Source organism: Trichomonas vaginalis, chromosome IV, assembly GCF_026262505.1.
Source record: "Trichomonas vaginalis G3 chromosome IV, whole genome shotgun sequence".
In the NCBI taxonomy this organism is placed as follows: Eukaryota; Parabasalia; order Trichomonadida; family Trichomonadidae; genus Trichomonas; species Trichomonas vaginalis.
The window spans coordinates 1,415,907-1,430,560 of record NC_067206.1 but is presented as its reverse complement, the minus strand read 5'-3'; the positions used below and the strand labels follow the sequence as shown (position 1 = coordinate 1,430,560).

At 33.7% G+C, this 14,654-nt stretch overlaps 6 protein-coding genes and 2 pseudogenes across 8 annotated transcripts, besides 2 other annotated features; 1 reads left to right on the top strand and 7 right to left on the bottom strand.

The window, feature by feature from the left end:
* Positions 1-1,932: 1,932 nt before the first annotated feature.
* Positions 1,933-3,530: a mobile genetic element.
* Positions 2,338-2,589, bottom strand: TVAGG3_0008390 (uncharacterized protein; the record flags this gene model as incomplete). The annotated part of the gene is made up of 1 exon (XM_051219832.1): positions 2,338-2,589. One exon carries the CDS (start codon positions 2,587-2,589, stop codon positions 2,338-2,340), a length of 252 nt encoding a protein of 83 aa, XP_051104818.1.
* Positions 3,531-4,205: 675 nt separating the features above from the next.
* Positions 4,206-4,557, top strand: TVAGG3_0008370 (annotated as a pseudogene). The gene has a single exon. A coding segment is annotated over exon 1 (352 nt).
* Positions 4,558-6,416: 1,859 nt separating this feature from the next.
* On the bottom strand, positions 6,417-7,028 carry TVAGG3_0008360 (organellar and viral DNA polymerase type B; the record flags this gene model as incomplete). The annotated part of the gene is made up of 1 exon (XM_001294282.1): positions 6,417-7,028. The coding sequence occupies one exon, from the start codon at positions 7,026-7,028 to the stop codon at positions 6,417-6,419; it is 612 nt and encodes a 203-aa protein (XP_001294283.1).
* Positions 7,029-9,090: 2,062 nt separating this feature from the next.
* Positions 9,091-14,654: part of a mobile genetic element that runs on past the window's edge.
* On the bottom strand, positions 9,355-9,777 carry TVAGG3_0008350 (annotated as a pseudogene). The gene has a single exon. A coding segment is annotated over exon 1 (423 nt).
* Positions 10,928-11,182, bottom strand: TVAGG3_0008340 (uncharacterized protein; the record flags this gene model as incomplete). Its single annotated transcript, XM_051219831.1, has 1 exon — positions 10,928-11,182. The coding sequence occupies one exon, from the start codon at positions 11,180-11,182 to the stop codon at positions 10,928-10,930; it is 255 nt and encodes an 84-aa protein (XP_051104817.1).
* On the bottom strand, positions 11,231-11,455 carry TVAGG3_0008330 (phage tail repeat-like family; the record flags this gene model as incomplete). The annotated part of the gene is made up of 1 exon (XM_051219830.1): positions 11,231-11,455. One exon carries the CDS (start codon positions 11,453-11,455, stop codon positions 11,231-11,233), a length of 225 nt encoding a protein of 74 aa, XP_051104816.1.
* Positions 12,008-12,409, bottom strand: TVAGG3_0008320 (uncharacterized protein; the record flags this gene model as incomplete). The annotated part of the gene is made up of 1 exon (XM_051219829.1): positions 12,008-12,409. The coding sequence occupies one exon, from the start codon at positions 12,407-12,409 to the stop codon at positions 12,008-12,010; it is 402 nt and encodes a 133-aa protein (XP_051104815.1).
* Positions 13,384-14,649, bottom strand: TVAGG3_0008310 (phage tail repeat-like family; the record flags this gene model as incomplete). The annotated part of the gene is made up of 1 exon (XM_051219828.1): positions 13,384-14,649. The coding sequence occupies one exon, from the start codon at positions 14,647-14,649 to the stop codon at positions 13,384-13,386; it is 1,266 nt and encodes a 421-aa protein (XP_051104814.1).

Here is a 14,654-nt window from a genome sequence, read left to right as displayed (position 1 = left end):
AAATATTGAAATATTAAAAAGTGTATTTCAAAATATTGAAATTATAAAAATTTATAACACTGAAATTGAGACAAATTAATAAATTCAATGTGTTTTTTTTTGAAATAACTCTCAAATATTATTTTTTTGTTTATTTAATGATGAATAAATATGATTGCTTTAGTCAATCATAAAAACTAATTTAAGTTTAAAATAATGAAAGGATAATTTGATCGTTTTTTAAAATACAATTATTTTTGATGATTTGCAAGAATCTTTGAAAAGAATATAATATAGGTTCTATTATTGTAAAATTTATCCAAATCATGTATTACATAAATTACGATTAAAACGATGAAAGAACCAAAAAGTGTGTTTTGTGTTTTGTTGTTGTGTGTTGGATGCGGGATCCTGTTATTTCCGAAATCGACAAAAAATTTGGAAATTTAATTTCCGAAATCGAAATTATATTAATGTTTTTAATATTCTTATATCAAAAGGATTAAAGTTCATTAAGAGAAAAACAATTCTTCTTCTTCAATCTATTGGCGCATTTATTTCTACACGCCAATAAGGAAGGGAAAATTATAAGACACCATGGTGTCTTCAAAACGCTAATTTTTGATATTTTTAACAACCCTAATTCAAGCATTTTGCTGGATACATTTAACATACTATTTATATTAGGGTAAGGATGTCGTTTGGGGGACATGTAAAGTGTCAAAATACATTTGTAAAGTGTCAAATCTGTATCCTTGAAGGTCTTGTCTTTAATGTTGTGGTTACAGTAATATATGATTTATAAATACGCTTTTTAAATGCTTTTCTTGGAAAAGAATATTTAATAAATCATGGTATCACTCTTGTATCTCATAATTTTTATGATTGTTAATCTCTCTGCTCTATCTGAAATTGAATAGTATGAGTTAATCAACGTTAATCTTTAATTTTCAATAAATCATGGTTTCATTTTTCCGTCTCCCAAGTGGAGGATGCAGTTGTCCCCAATGGAATAAACGATATTGCCTGTGTAATTCTTATATCTTGTTCATTACTTGCAAATTTTGTAAAGCTCTCAGTAATGAACTTGAAAACGGCTTCACTCATTCAATTTTGTCCACAATTTGTTAAAATGCGCTGCAAAAGATCGACCTACCCTCGACTTTTTGATGGAAGTTATTCAATTATTTTATTTATAATGACAGGACAAGCATGTCATGAAGCTTTTTGTCAGAATGAAATAAATAAAGTTTAATGATCTGTAGCGTGGATGTATTTGCAACAATTCTTTAGGTAAAAAAAATCAAATTTGATATAATATAATTTCGGGCTTCAGTTGGCTAGACTTGCCCTTCGGGCAAGCCCAGCCAACTTCAGCAAAATAAATATATTATGATTATAGGAAATGAGTTTATACAATGAAATTTTAATTTGAGTGATTAATATTATATTTTAAAGATTATTATGTAAAACATCTGAGAAATTTTTATATGCATCGAAGTGGTTTAGAGAATACTTTGAGATTTTAGAGATTTTTTCAAAAAATATTGAAAGCAAAGCATTTATTAAGAATTTGTTTAGAAATGAATACACTTAGATAAGACATTAGATCAGTTTGTTACTTGACAAAATTAGAGCTGAAGTCATTATCATAAATGAAAAAAATGCCTTAACTATAGCAAACGGTTGTAACGTATTTGAAACATTAATAGTCTTAACGTAATCTGATATTTATGCGATCATAGATATTATTTTGAGAAACTATTTCGGAATTTATGCAATTTGTAAGGATATTTAGGAGCTCTAAAGTTAACAATTAATAAAGCACGGGATAACAAAGAACTTGTTATAGATGAAAATCTAGAATTTTAGAATTTTCAATATTAATCTGTAACCAAATGTGCAAATTGTGAATCATTGAAGGTATGATGGAACACCAATGATGCATTAGATTATAGATCCAAGGTGATGTGATTTTTGCATCCCTGGGATGGACGATACACCCAAAGTGTCACCTTTTTTGGGATAACATGAATTTTAAATATCATGAGAGTTCTGCAAACCATATGCACAATATCTATTCAGCCTGACTTCTTGTATATATGAGTTAGACTTCTTAAATATTGTGCTTGGGGCGATATAAGTATTTCCGAGATTACCATCGTGCTCTATAGTATGCTACTTCTCCCTGGTTCTAGCTCAGTTCCAAGGATATTGGCGTTCAAGGATTTGGCAAGGTCCTTCCGAAGTCTCTCATTCGATGAGAGATTTCGGAAGAATCTTGCCTTAAAGTACTCCAACTCTTGTTCTTTTGTTCCTAAATAGTGAGAAAAGTTATTTGACTACTTAAGGTAGAGATTATCCGAGGTCCCTCATTTGATGAGAGGCCTCGGATAATCTCTGCTTTAAAATTGTACACTTGTAGTCCATGAGAGTGTAAGTATACATTGATAGGACAGCTTTCTTCTGAAGTCTTAGATTTGATGAGAACCTCAGAAGAAAACTGTCATATTTTATAGTAAAAGGAGTTTCAGGAGCTCCAAAGCTCCCTTTCGTAAGGATTAGGAGCTTTGGAGCTCCTGGTTCGTAGATGTGTTTCGCATCTTTCATCAGCAAAGGACATTTACCATCTGGGACTCTGTTGATGGAGACTCAGGAGCTCCAAAGCTCCCTTTAGTAAGGATTAGAAGCTTTGAAGCTCCTGGTTCGTAGACGTGTTTCGCATCTTTCATCAGAAGAGGCCCAAATGGTAAATAGCCTCTGCTGATGAGCTTCAGGAGCTCCAAGGCTCCCTCTCGTAACGATTAGGAGCTTTGTAGCTCCTGAAGGTAAGGTAGGATTGCTCTGATCTCTAATCAGTAGATGCCATGCCTCATTATGAACTCTACTGACAAGAGATCAAGAGCTCCAAGGACTCCCTTTTTAGTTAGTGGCGTTGTCACCATTTAGTAGGATTGCTGATCCTACTCATGAAGTGATCACTTAGTATACGTTTTGAATAAATTGAATTTTTTTTAGAATTTAGTATTTTTTATAGACATCACATGTATATTATAAATACATAAATATATTCTTTAATTCAAAAAATTCAATTCGGTTTTGGGATGGGCATCCCAGCCCCAAGTATTCAATTTTATTCAATTTTTAAAGAATTTTGGGTTGGGATGCCCAGACCAAAACAAGCTTTATATTTTGATGTGTAGATACGTATGTGTGCATCATTGTTGTGTTATATATTATGTTTTTAATGAAAAAAAATCTGATTCAAAAAAAATTATCACTAATTAGTTGATAATATAAAGAAAAAATAGATAAATTGTATGTTTTGAGAGTATTTATCCACATTCACTCATATGAATTTCATTAAATAGTGTCTTTTTACTCCCAAATTTATTTTGAATTATTGAAATCAAAGAAAAAAAATCAGAAAAATTTCTCGAAATTTTTATTTTCAAAAAAAATTTGGATTTTATATTGAAAACTGACACTGGGAGGACGATAGGGCTGGGATTGGAGATACCCCGCTCACTTGGGAAAAATACGGATCTATACATTAGATCAATGTAATACATTAGAAGTTTGTGCGGAATGTCTGGTTAAGAAAATATGAAATGAAAATGAAATATTTCTCTCAATTTTTCATACACCTTTTGTCTATCGTTTACGTAGTGGTGCTTCGCGCCGCTAATCATATTTTGAGAACAACTTTGGTTGTTTGTTCGGCAAAGTTATTTCAACGAATTTAAAAAAAAAAAAAAGGTAGTGGGGCCTCCAGGCACTTCGTGCCCTCTAGCCCTGAAGATGTTTAGTATAAATGAAGTATAAAATGAAGTTTTTTGGGTATAGGGGGCTTCCCAGGGGCTGCGCCCCTTCTAGCCCATAAAAATTTTTGAGAGTCGTCGTCGTTGACTTTTTTGGTAGAGCACTCAAAATAGTAGAACTTTGTCCGGACAAGTAAGGGTCTATCGTCGCTACAGGAAAAGTTACGGGCGTTCCAAGGAAGTATACTTTGAGAGACTCTTTAGAAACTTTAGACGTTTTACATAACCATCCATGCTTTTACTTTACATCCGATAAAAGTGGTTTGGAAACCGTTATGAGATGGTTAGAGGACATACATGACTATGAGTTTAGATATGACAAGATAGAATATGAGAGAGGTCCTATAAACCGGAGAAAGTGTCATATAAACATCTGTCAAAAACCGCTTTTTAACTTCACTTAAAATGCCACGTAAGCTACGTAAGAATATACGTAAGAGGAAGAGAGCATTGAAACATCCAATAGTAAAACTGACACCACAACAACAGTTGCAACAACAAATGCTGAATGACCCCACTATGTTGCAACAAATGTCAAGCAATCCTATGCTTTTAAACCGAGTTTTTGGTGCACAGAGTGGAGGTTTAAGAGCGGCACTTTTAGCGAAAATGGCAGGCTATGGTGGAGCCGCAGACGGAACAGCCTATAACCCTCAAAGTCAAATGAATTTGAGTTCACTCAAAAATCAAATAGCAGATGTCAAAAAGTCAAACATAGACATACAGAAACAAATAGGTGAAAACGAAAAGAAACTAGAATATGACAGACACACAAAGAAACTCAATGAGTTAAACGTAGAGAAAAAGAAGAAAGAAGAACAACTGAAAAAACTAAGTACAGAGGAATATGCGAAAAAAGTGTCAGAAAAAGCAGCAGAAGTAGCAAAAATGGAACAAGATGTTATAAATTTGAAAAACCATACTACTCAATATAAAGTACTGAAAGATGAAGAGATAAAACAAAAAGCCATGAAGACATATATGGATAGCGATGAGTATAAAAAAGAAGTTGAAGCAAATGTAAAGGCAGAAAAACTTTTACAGTTGCAAAACCAAACCGTACAGTATGAAAACTTAGCACAAGAAAGTAAAAATAACGACGCAGCCATGCAAAAGGCAATGAAAAGCGCAGAATATATAAAAGCTAACAATGACTGGTTAGATACCCAAGCCAACGCTAAAGCAGCCCAACTTATAGGGTCAATAAGGACAAAAATACAAGCGGATGAAGACAGTTCAAATGAAGCTTTAACAAATGCTGACTTTAAGAACGCCTTCGAAGCTCTTCATAGTAAGGTGAAACTAGTGAACGACTTCTCATCTGGAAAGAAACTGAAGTCTGAAGGTTTCGACAAAGAGTTAAGAGAAGTAGCACAAAATATGACGAAAATAACAGATGCAGCAACGAGACAGGCAGTTCAAAGTGCCTATGACGCCGTTAGAGCAACTGTTGTGGAAAGTCAAGAAAAAGAGTTACAACAGACCAAAACAGACCTAGTAAATGCTTTCTTAAAAACGAAAAGTCAGGTAGGACATTATGCTGCAGATGGAACATATGTGCCAGCTGGTGGAACTTATATACCACCAAACCCTCCAAGAGAAGCACCTGCACCAGGACTACCTAAAACATTTACATCGTCACATGGACACAGACACAGGCATGCACCAAAACCAACACAACAACCAACAGTTCAAAATCCAGCACCACAACAACAACCAAAACCAACAGTTCAAAACCCTGCACAGCAACCAATAGTTCAAAATCCAGCACAGCAACCAACAGTTCAAAATCCAAAGTTGGACGATAAAAATCTCTGCTACTGACAGTAGCAGTACTGCTACTGTCAGTAAAAGTACTGCTACTGTCAGTAAAAGTACTGCTACTGTCAGTAAAAGTACTGCTACTGTCAGTAAAAGTACTGCTAATGTCAGTAAAAAGGAAAATTTGAGAGGGTTTTCGACGATAAAGTACTGCTACTGTCAGTAAAAGTACTGCTACTGTCAGTAAAAGTACTGCTAATGTCAGTAAAAAGGAAAATTTGAGAGGGTTTTCGACGATAAAGTACTGCTACTGTCAGTAAAAGTACTGCTACTGTCAGTAAAAGTACTGCTACTGTCAGTAAAAATACTGCTACTGTCAGTAAAAATACTGCTAATGTCAGTAGCAATGGTCGAAGTCGAACCTACCGACGAGGCAATTTACCTAATTGAAATTAACGAGCTTGTTAAAGACTTCCTCAGGCAGAATGTAAAAGGCAAGCTTGTTAACGGTTAGAAACCGTATAGAACCTTCATTTTTTTCCTCAAAAATAATGTTTATGTTAGAATATTAGAAAATAACATTTTTTCTAACATAAGCGTTTTACATGGTAAACGTTATTTTTTAAATTTTGTGAAAACTCAACGGTTTGACACATGCCCTAAAAATTATTTTACTCAGAATTTTATACAGAATTCGGCAAAAATATATTTTAGGTGAAGAGGTGAGATCTAACCTGTTTTTTCACCTCTTTTTTCACCTGTTTTTTCACCCTCTTGAATTTTCATGAATTTCCTTAAGATAGAAAAAAATTAGCGTTATTTCCTGACTTTCACAAAAGACCAAAAATAAACGCTTTACATGTATTTTTCAGCAACTTCGTCAAATAATTTTATAGCTTTATCTATCTCATCTACTTCAAACGTTTCTTTACCTTTTATGGGAGCACCATACATTTTCTCAAACTTTTCAAGTAGTTCTGTTTCTGCAGCTCTCATATCGTTAACGAACACAACCTTGACTCTATTGACTGTACTGTCATATCTTTGAGTTATATTATATGTTCTTCCTATCTTATATCTCTTTGTATTGAAGTCCTTCGGTTTCTGAACGATGTAAAGTAAGCCTTCACTGCAACGTTCAGTATCGAATGAACCATATGTTATGAAGTTATATCCAACAACTGGGTCTAACCATAACAAAACTATTGGTATAGGACTTTTGTCGATGAGATATGCTGTAGTTCCATAGAATCTTACCGATATCATAAGCTCAGGATTTCTTGTCAAAATTTTCTGAGTTGAAGCATTTCTAACCCAGTCGTGTGTTTTCTTTCCAGATGGAGATATAATGTCTGACAAAGAATATTTGTTGTATTTCTTTGAGTATCTTACGTTTAAATCACCTATTCTAACCATTTTGGTGTCATTGTCTATCTTTCTAACTGTTTCAAACTCAATGTTTGTCATATATGTATTTACATACAAAATAAAAAATATTTTATAAAAAACTAACTTTATTTTTTCTATCTTGTATAAAAGATATGATTTCAGGGATTTTTTTGACGAAGTGTCAAAGTTCTCTTCGTAAAAAAAATACAGTTATATCATGAAATTTGGTCATTTTTTTACGATTTCAGGGATTTTTTTGACGAAGTGTCAAAGTTCTCTTCGTCAAAAAATAACAGTTATATAATGAAATTTGGTCATTTTTTTACGATTTCAGGGATTTTTTTGACGAAGTGTCAAAGTTCTCTTCGTCAAAAAATAACAGTTATATAATGAAATTTGGTCATTTTTTTACGATTTCAGGGATTTTTTTGACGAAGTGTCAAAGTTCTCTTCGTCAAAAAATAACAGTTATATAATGAAATTTGGTCATTTTTTCACGATTTTCATGAGTTTTAGGCGACCCCGAAAAAAGTCTGGGTCGCAATTTTTCACGATTTTCATGAGTTTTAGGCGAGTAAGATTTTCTATCTTGTATAAAAGATATGATTTCAGGGATTTTTTTGACGAAGTGTCAAAGTTCTCTTCGTAAAAAAATAACAGTTATATAATGAAATTTGGTCATTTTTTTACGATTTCAGGGATTTTTTTGACGAAGTGTCAAAGTTCTCTTCGTCAAAAAATAACAGTTATATAATGAAATTTGGTCATTTTTTTACGATTTTCATGAGTTTTAGGCGACTACGTTTTTGTACGTACTCGCAATTTTTTACGATTTTCGTACGGAATCTCGTTCCTCGGTTTTCCTCGGGTCGCAAACATATGAGGAAATTCATGAAATTTGGTCATTTTTTTACGATTTCAGGGATTTTTTTGACGAAGTGTCAAAGTTCTCTTCGTCAAAAAATAACAGTTATATAATGAAATTTGGTCATTTTTTTACGATTTCAGGGATTTTTTTGACGAAGTGTCAAAGTTCTCTTCGTCAAAAAATAACAGTTATATAATGAAATTTGGTCATTTTTTCACGATTTTCATGAGTTTTAGGCGACCCCGAAAAAAGTCTGGGTCGCAATTTTTCACGATTTTCATGAGTTTTAGGCGAGTAAGATTTTCTATCTTGTATAAAAGATATGATTTCAGGGATTTTTTTGACGAAGTGTCAAAGTTCTCTTCGTAAAAAAATAACAGTTATATAATGAAATTTGGTCATTTTTTTACGATTTCAGGGATTTTTTTGACGAAGTGTCAAAGTTCTCTTCGTCAAAAAATAACAGTTATATAATGAAATTTGGTCATTTTTTTACGATTTTCATGAGTTTTAGGCGACTACGTTTTTGTACGTACTCGCAATTTTTTACGATTTTCGTACGGAATCTCGTTCCTCGGTTTTCCTCGGGTCGCAAACATATGAGGAAATTCATGAAATTTGGTCATTTTTTTACGATTTCAGGGATTTTTTTGACGAAGTGTCAAAGTTCTCTTCGTCAAAAAAATACAGTTATATCATGATTTTTGGTCATTTTTTCAGCAAAAATATATTTTAGGTGTCACCAGGTCACCAGGTCACTCGGTCACTCGGTCAACTAACATCTTTTTGAAAATGGTGACAACATGACATTTTGACAACAACACAGGAAATAAACTTCTTCGTACATGTTTTGTCAAAACTTCATCGTCAATGAGCGTAAATCAGACAAAAATATATTTTAGGTGTCACCAGGTCACCAGGTCACTCGGTCACTCGGTCAACTAACATCTTTTTGAAAATGGTGACAACATGACATTTTGACAACAACACAGGAAATAGACTTCTTCGTATATGTTTTGTCATGATTTCATCGTCAATGAGCGTAAATCAGACAAAAATATATTTCTACCATAAAGTTTCACAAGCGTTTTACATGGTAAACATTGTGAATTCGTGAAATTCTAAACAGTTTTGTAGCTTCTATTTCTTCTGTCAGTACATCGAATGTTTTAACAATGCCGAATGTTTCTTTATATTTCTTCTTGACGTCAGATAGAAGGAAATCGTCAGCAGTTGGATAGTTTTTTGTTCAGAAATGTCAACATGTCCATTTTTATCTTCTGCTGGTTTCTCTGCTTCTTTCTTTAAGTCAGCATAGTCGTTTCGCATACGTTCTATCTCTTTGACAGAATAGTTATATTTCCTCATTGCTGCTTTACATTTAGAACATTGTGGGTTCATTTTAGCATTGTACATTGAAATTTGTCCTGCAAGTACAACTAAGGCGTAAATGGTTTTCTTTAACTCAAAGGCTGCTGGTTTTATTTGTCCGTTCCATACTTTACCTCTTCTATCTTTATCTCTTATCTGCCATACACATTTTGCAACTAACGAAACAAAGTTGTCGTAGGTCTTAAATTCTTCAGATTTATATATGTCAATGACTTTGTGGTTGCAATGAAATCCAAGAAACTCATAGTTAACCTTACGTATGAACTTCTTGGTTTCAACTGAGTCAGTTGGTTTCACTTCTATTTCATCGAATTCAGGAATAGTGAGCTTTTGTTGTTGTATTTCAGGAAGTTTAGGTAGATGTTCCACCAGGTCCTGCATGTCATAAAGATATTCTTCATTTGTTTCATCTTTTGCAGTGCAATCTAAATCTCCTTGGAGAAGTTCTTGCTTTATCTTCTGGATTTCTGTTTCGAAAGTATATGAAGAAGGAATGAAGCTTTTCATCTCTACTAACATTGAAGTTGGGTTCATAACTAAAGAGTTTGGTGCTGTTGTTGCTAACATGTTCTTACAATAAAAATAAAAAATATTTTTTTAAAAAAACTAACTTTTTATTTTATTTCGGGAAAATTCATGAGTTTTGGTTGAAAAATACGGTGGAGCCAAAAGTGGCTCGACCTCAAAACAAGCATTTTGTGAAGAATATAGCAACCGGAAGAAAAACGGCGGTTGGTTTTTATACAAAATTCAAGAGGGTGAAAAAAAATGTTAGAAAACGTGTTAGATCTAACATGCTAACATAAACTCACTTTTTCAGCACTTTTCCGTAGTTGTATATGAAAGACAATTCGAGATAAAAGTCATAGTACAATGGTATTATATGTTGCACACCATTTGTTGTGAACCAAACTTGAAAGTCAGAGAAACTGTTACTAGGTGGTTCGTAGAATTTAGAAGCAAAGTCATAAAAGTCCTTACCGATACATAGAAAACTATTGTTGCTTGAACTGAAACTTGCATGGCACATAACATTTGAGGGTCAAACACGTTTCTATAAACTGTCAAATCTGCTGGTGGAAGTATAAATTTAAATGGACCATCTGGTGGTAATGGTTCGTTCTGGTTTAGTAACCGAAGAAATTGTGCCCAAGAACGTTTGTCTACTTTCCAAAATAAAAACTCTGTATCTCTTGGAGGGTTAATTTCAATCTTTTGAAATGAAACGGTGGAGTTCATCTTGTCATATTCTAGTTTCAGATAGTATGTTCCATTTAGTAAAGAGTCGTATTTTTCTTGAAATTCCCAATAATATTTGTTCATTTGAGTTTGAAAGTCATTTAGAGTTTTCTCAAGACTTTCGTCTGAACGAACTGTAAAGATTCTCATTTCGTCAAATTTGTCTATTAGACCATCAGAACCTTTATACTGCCCATGAAAATATACTGCGAACATAAATGCGTTAGTTCTATTTGAAAACAAAACTCTTCTAAATCCTATTGCCTTTGCATCTGAAGGACTTTGAAGCCAACGAATTGGATAGTCAAACCTGTATACTCGGGATGAAATTTCTTCATCTGAAATAGTCCTACTAGCATTTGTATAGATATAGTCTAACGGTTTTGTATCTGCTACTTTTGTTCTTTGTTTTTCAACCTGAAGCATTTAATATATGTAAAAATATATTGTTTTAAAATGGTATGCCATTTCATATTTCTCATCTAACAAACAAGTTTCCTTCAACTTGAGGTTCACTAACATCGAAAGGCATGTCCATAAGACGTTCTTCTTCTAACCTCTCTAGTCTGTTTGGATAATTGGCACGTGCTGTTTCCAAATCCATTTCGTAGCGAAGACCAGACAATTTGTCATAGACTTTTATGGGTCTTCCCTTCCTATATTTAAACTTCTTCGAAACTCTCCAACCATATCTTTGCAACTCTGCTTTTATTCTAGCAGATTTTCTATCCATTCTATATGGGGGCATTTTTTATAAAAATAAAAAAAAATATTTTTTTCTTTACTTAACATAACCGCCTGCTGCCATAAGTCTTTGACGCCAACCCATACCAGCTAATGAAGGTTGACTTGGTTTAGTTTCCAAACTAAACTTTGGTTTTGGTTTATCTTCAGTTTTTGGTTTTTCTTCTTCTATCGGTTTTTCGTCACTTTTCGGTTTCTCTGACTTTACTTCACTTGCAGGAACAGTTGTGTCGTCAACATCTTCATAAATATCATATGCCATTTGTTTTTGTTTTCCTTTCGACTTTTTGTGTTTGTTGTAAAGTTTAGAATATTTCGACTCTAAGTCAATGAGATGTTCTATAATGAACTGTTGGTCAGTGAAGTAAACTTTTCCATCTGTTGTCTCGAAAGCTCCTTCAGACTTCAATATTTTATTTGTGAGAGTCTGTTTCTTTTTTGAGATACTAGCCGTTCCATTTCTATGAAAAGTGACTTTATAGTTAGGGTTTGTATTTCCAGACCTGGCACTTTCTATTATTGAATTTTTCTCTTCATCTGTAAGTTCTTTGACAGGTTTTGACAATGGTTCTGAACTTTTTGTTTGTGGTGTCAAATCTACCGTTTCAACTTCTTCGGTCATTTCATCTCAGTAAAAAATTTTAGTTTGGTTTGTTTTCAAACTGGTTGTTTAGGTTTTTTAAGTCGGTCTAAAACTTCCTGAGGTATAGGAAGAACTTTACAAACACGTGGTGTAAATGCTGGAAGCCGACAAATCCATCTTGAACTCATTTGTCTCAATGCTGCATTGTTCATTTCATCTCAATAAAAAACTTTACATTCCCCACGTTTGAGGCGGTTGAGGTTGGTTATTGTTTACCCACTGTTGTGCATGGTTATATCCTCTGTTAAAGAATCTTTCACCTTGGTCCATATAGTGTCCTGCTTGGTTATAGTAGTCATTTGCTTTGTTATAATAGTTTCCTGCTTGTCTTCCTACATTGTCCATCCATCCTTGAACTTTTCCTCTTGTTTCAGGATTTGGAATAAGATTTGTTGCATCTCGTGCTACATCCCAACCTTTCTGTACAGTTTGTATAATAGGTTGTGCTTTCTCTTTCAGTATACCTAATGTACTCAAAATCTTCCTTCCAACTCCAAATACACCTCTGGCTATTGTTCCTACTGCGGGTAAAAATCTGGATGCAACTCCTGCTAATGCGCCAAATAAACCCATTTCTTATGGGTTAAAAAATGACGAATTCAAACAAGGACCCCTATGTTTCTAAAGCGACAAAGAAAGCACTCATGGTAAAAATCTTTAGTTCAACACCAAATGCTTGGTTTATGGATATCTTGGAAAACATTCCGAGGTATAGAGAAGATGGACCACCATACTGGCTAATATTTGTCGGTCAAAACACAAGATACTGTGAAGCCATACCATTACAGTCCAAAAATATTTTAGATGTGAAAAACTGCTTTGACAATATTCGTTGACAAATACCATCCAACAAAACTAACATCTGACTGTGAAAGTTCTTTCAAATCAGATGATGTAAAAAACTATCTGCGTTCAAAAAATGTAAACCAATATTTCATTGTCGACCAAAACCATTCTGCTCTTGGTGTCATTGACGGTTGTATAAAAATGTTAAGAGACTTAAACCAACCACAAGGTGGTGAAGCAAATGAAATGTCATATGACGACAAATATAGACACTTCTCCCAGGCAAAGATGAGACAAGTTTTAAATATTTACAATAACCGTAAACAAAAAGGTTTGGGAAACCACTCCCCCGAAGAAATGAAAAACAACCCTGACTTAGAGAAAGACTATATATTTAATAATTTAGTCAAAAGAGACAAACAAGAAAGAATGCCGGGCTTCAAACTTCAGAAAGGTGACAAAGTAAAAATAGAAATACCTAAACGCGACCCATATGAAAATACTATTGACTATGACAACAATGGGAACCCGACAGGTACTCACATTCGTGTTCGTAAAAATAGAAGAAAGTATACAAGAGAATATTATGAAGTTTTAGGCAAACATGGCAAAATGTACAGACTGCAAGCAGAAGATAAAACTACTATTGTCAGACCTCGTTTCAAACTTGTCAAAGTTCAAGGTGGTATACTTTCAAAGACAGTTCCTAACAAATATAAGACAACTCCTGACGAATATGCTAAAGAAGTTGAAAATGACGACTAAGCATTTCTATACCATGCGTAAACTGTCATGTAAGGTGGCATGTAGTCTTTACTTTGTCCCGTTGTTTGCGTATACCCTGAAACGCGATGTGTATGGTTTCCATCTCCCTGAGTGTTACCCCAGAAACAATTTATAGCAAACTGAACGTTGTCTTTAACATCATATCCTTTACCTTTTGTCATTGCTGACCAATCCCAAAATTTATGCTTATGCCAACCTGCTTGAGATGTACTTAAATCTATGTAGTGACTGTGCGCAGGTAAGTTTTCACCTGAAATCGTTTTACTTCCACCTGTTTCCTTTGAAGAGTTTGCACAATACAAAAACCTGTCGACTATTTGAGTCCAAGTTCCAAAACCAAGTACTACTTCTGGTCTGGTAGAGTTCATTGACGTATAAATAGAGCCTATAGGATATAATGTTTGAAGTATTTCCGTCTTTAATGTTTGAAGCTCTGTTTTGTCTGCTTTCTTCTCATATAAATCTTGAGCAGTGAATTTAACGTTTTTTTCATCCTCCATGGCATAAACATTTCTACATCTAATGTATTTCATCGTTGTTATGTTTTCATCCGATGTTAAACCTTGTGGAAAGTTAGGAGGTTTCCAATATAATACATCCCCATCAGGTTCTTCAACCGTTCCTTCAATATTTTCTATAGCAACAGTTGTAAAACTTGTATGTGTATGTCCAACGTCACTTTTCCTGTTTAAGGTTTCTTGTAAGTTTGTAATATTTGCAATGGTATGTGTATGAGTCTTATTTGCTTTTGTCTCTAAGGTTTCTTGTAAGTTTGTAATATTTGCAATGGTATGTGTATGAGTCTTTTTAGAATATTCGTTTTCAGCTCTTGTCACTTCACTTGACATTTTATTGTCAACATATGTTTTGTCTGCTAGTTCAGGATGAGTATGTTCTTTTGTTGCATAAGCTTTGTTAGCTCTTTCTTCTTCTTTTGCTATTGCATCGTCTACATATGTTTTGTCTGCTTTGTTGTCAACATCTGCTTTCAAAAGAAGTTCTTTTATAGGTTTCTCGTTTAAAGTTCCTTTTGTTGGATTTATACAAAGAGTATGGTTCTTATTGTCTTGAAACAGAAACTCATCTGTCATTGGGTTTAATGTCAGTTTTAAGTTTCCTTCTTTCAATGACTCAGATATCTTAGAATAGTTTGAAAAGTTTGTTGTGTTCTTATTTAGAGCTTGTATAATGAGTTGTCGGTTGTGTTGTATTTCTCTCATAGACGCTGTTTCATTTGACATTTTGA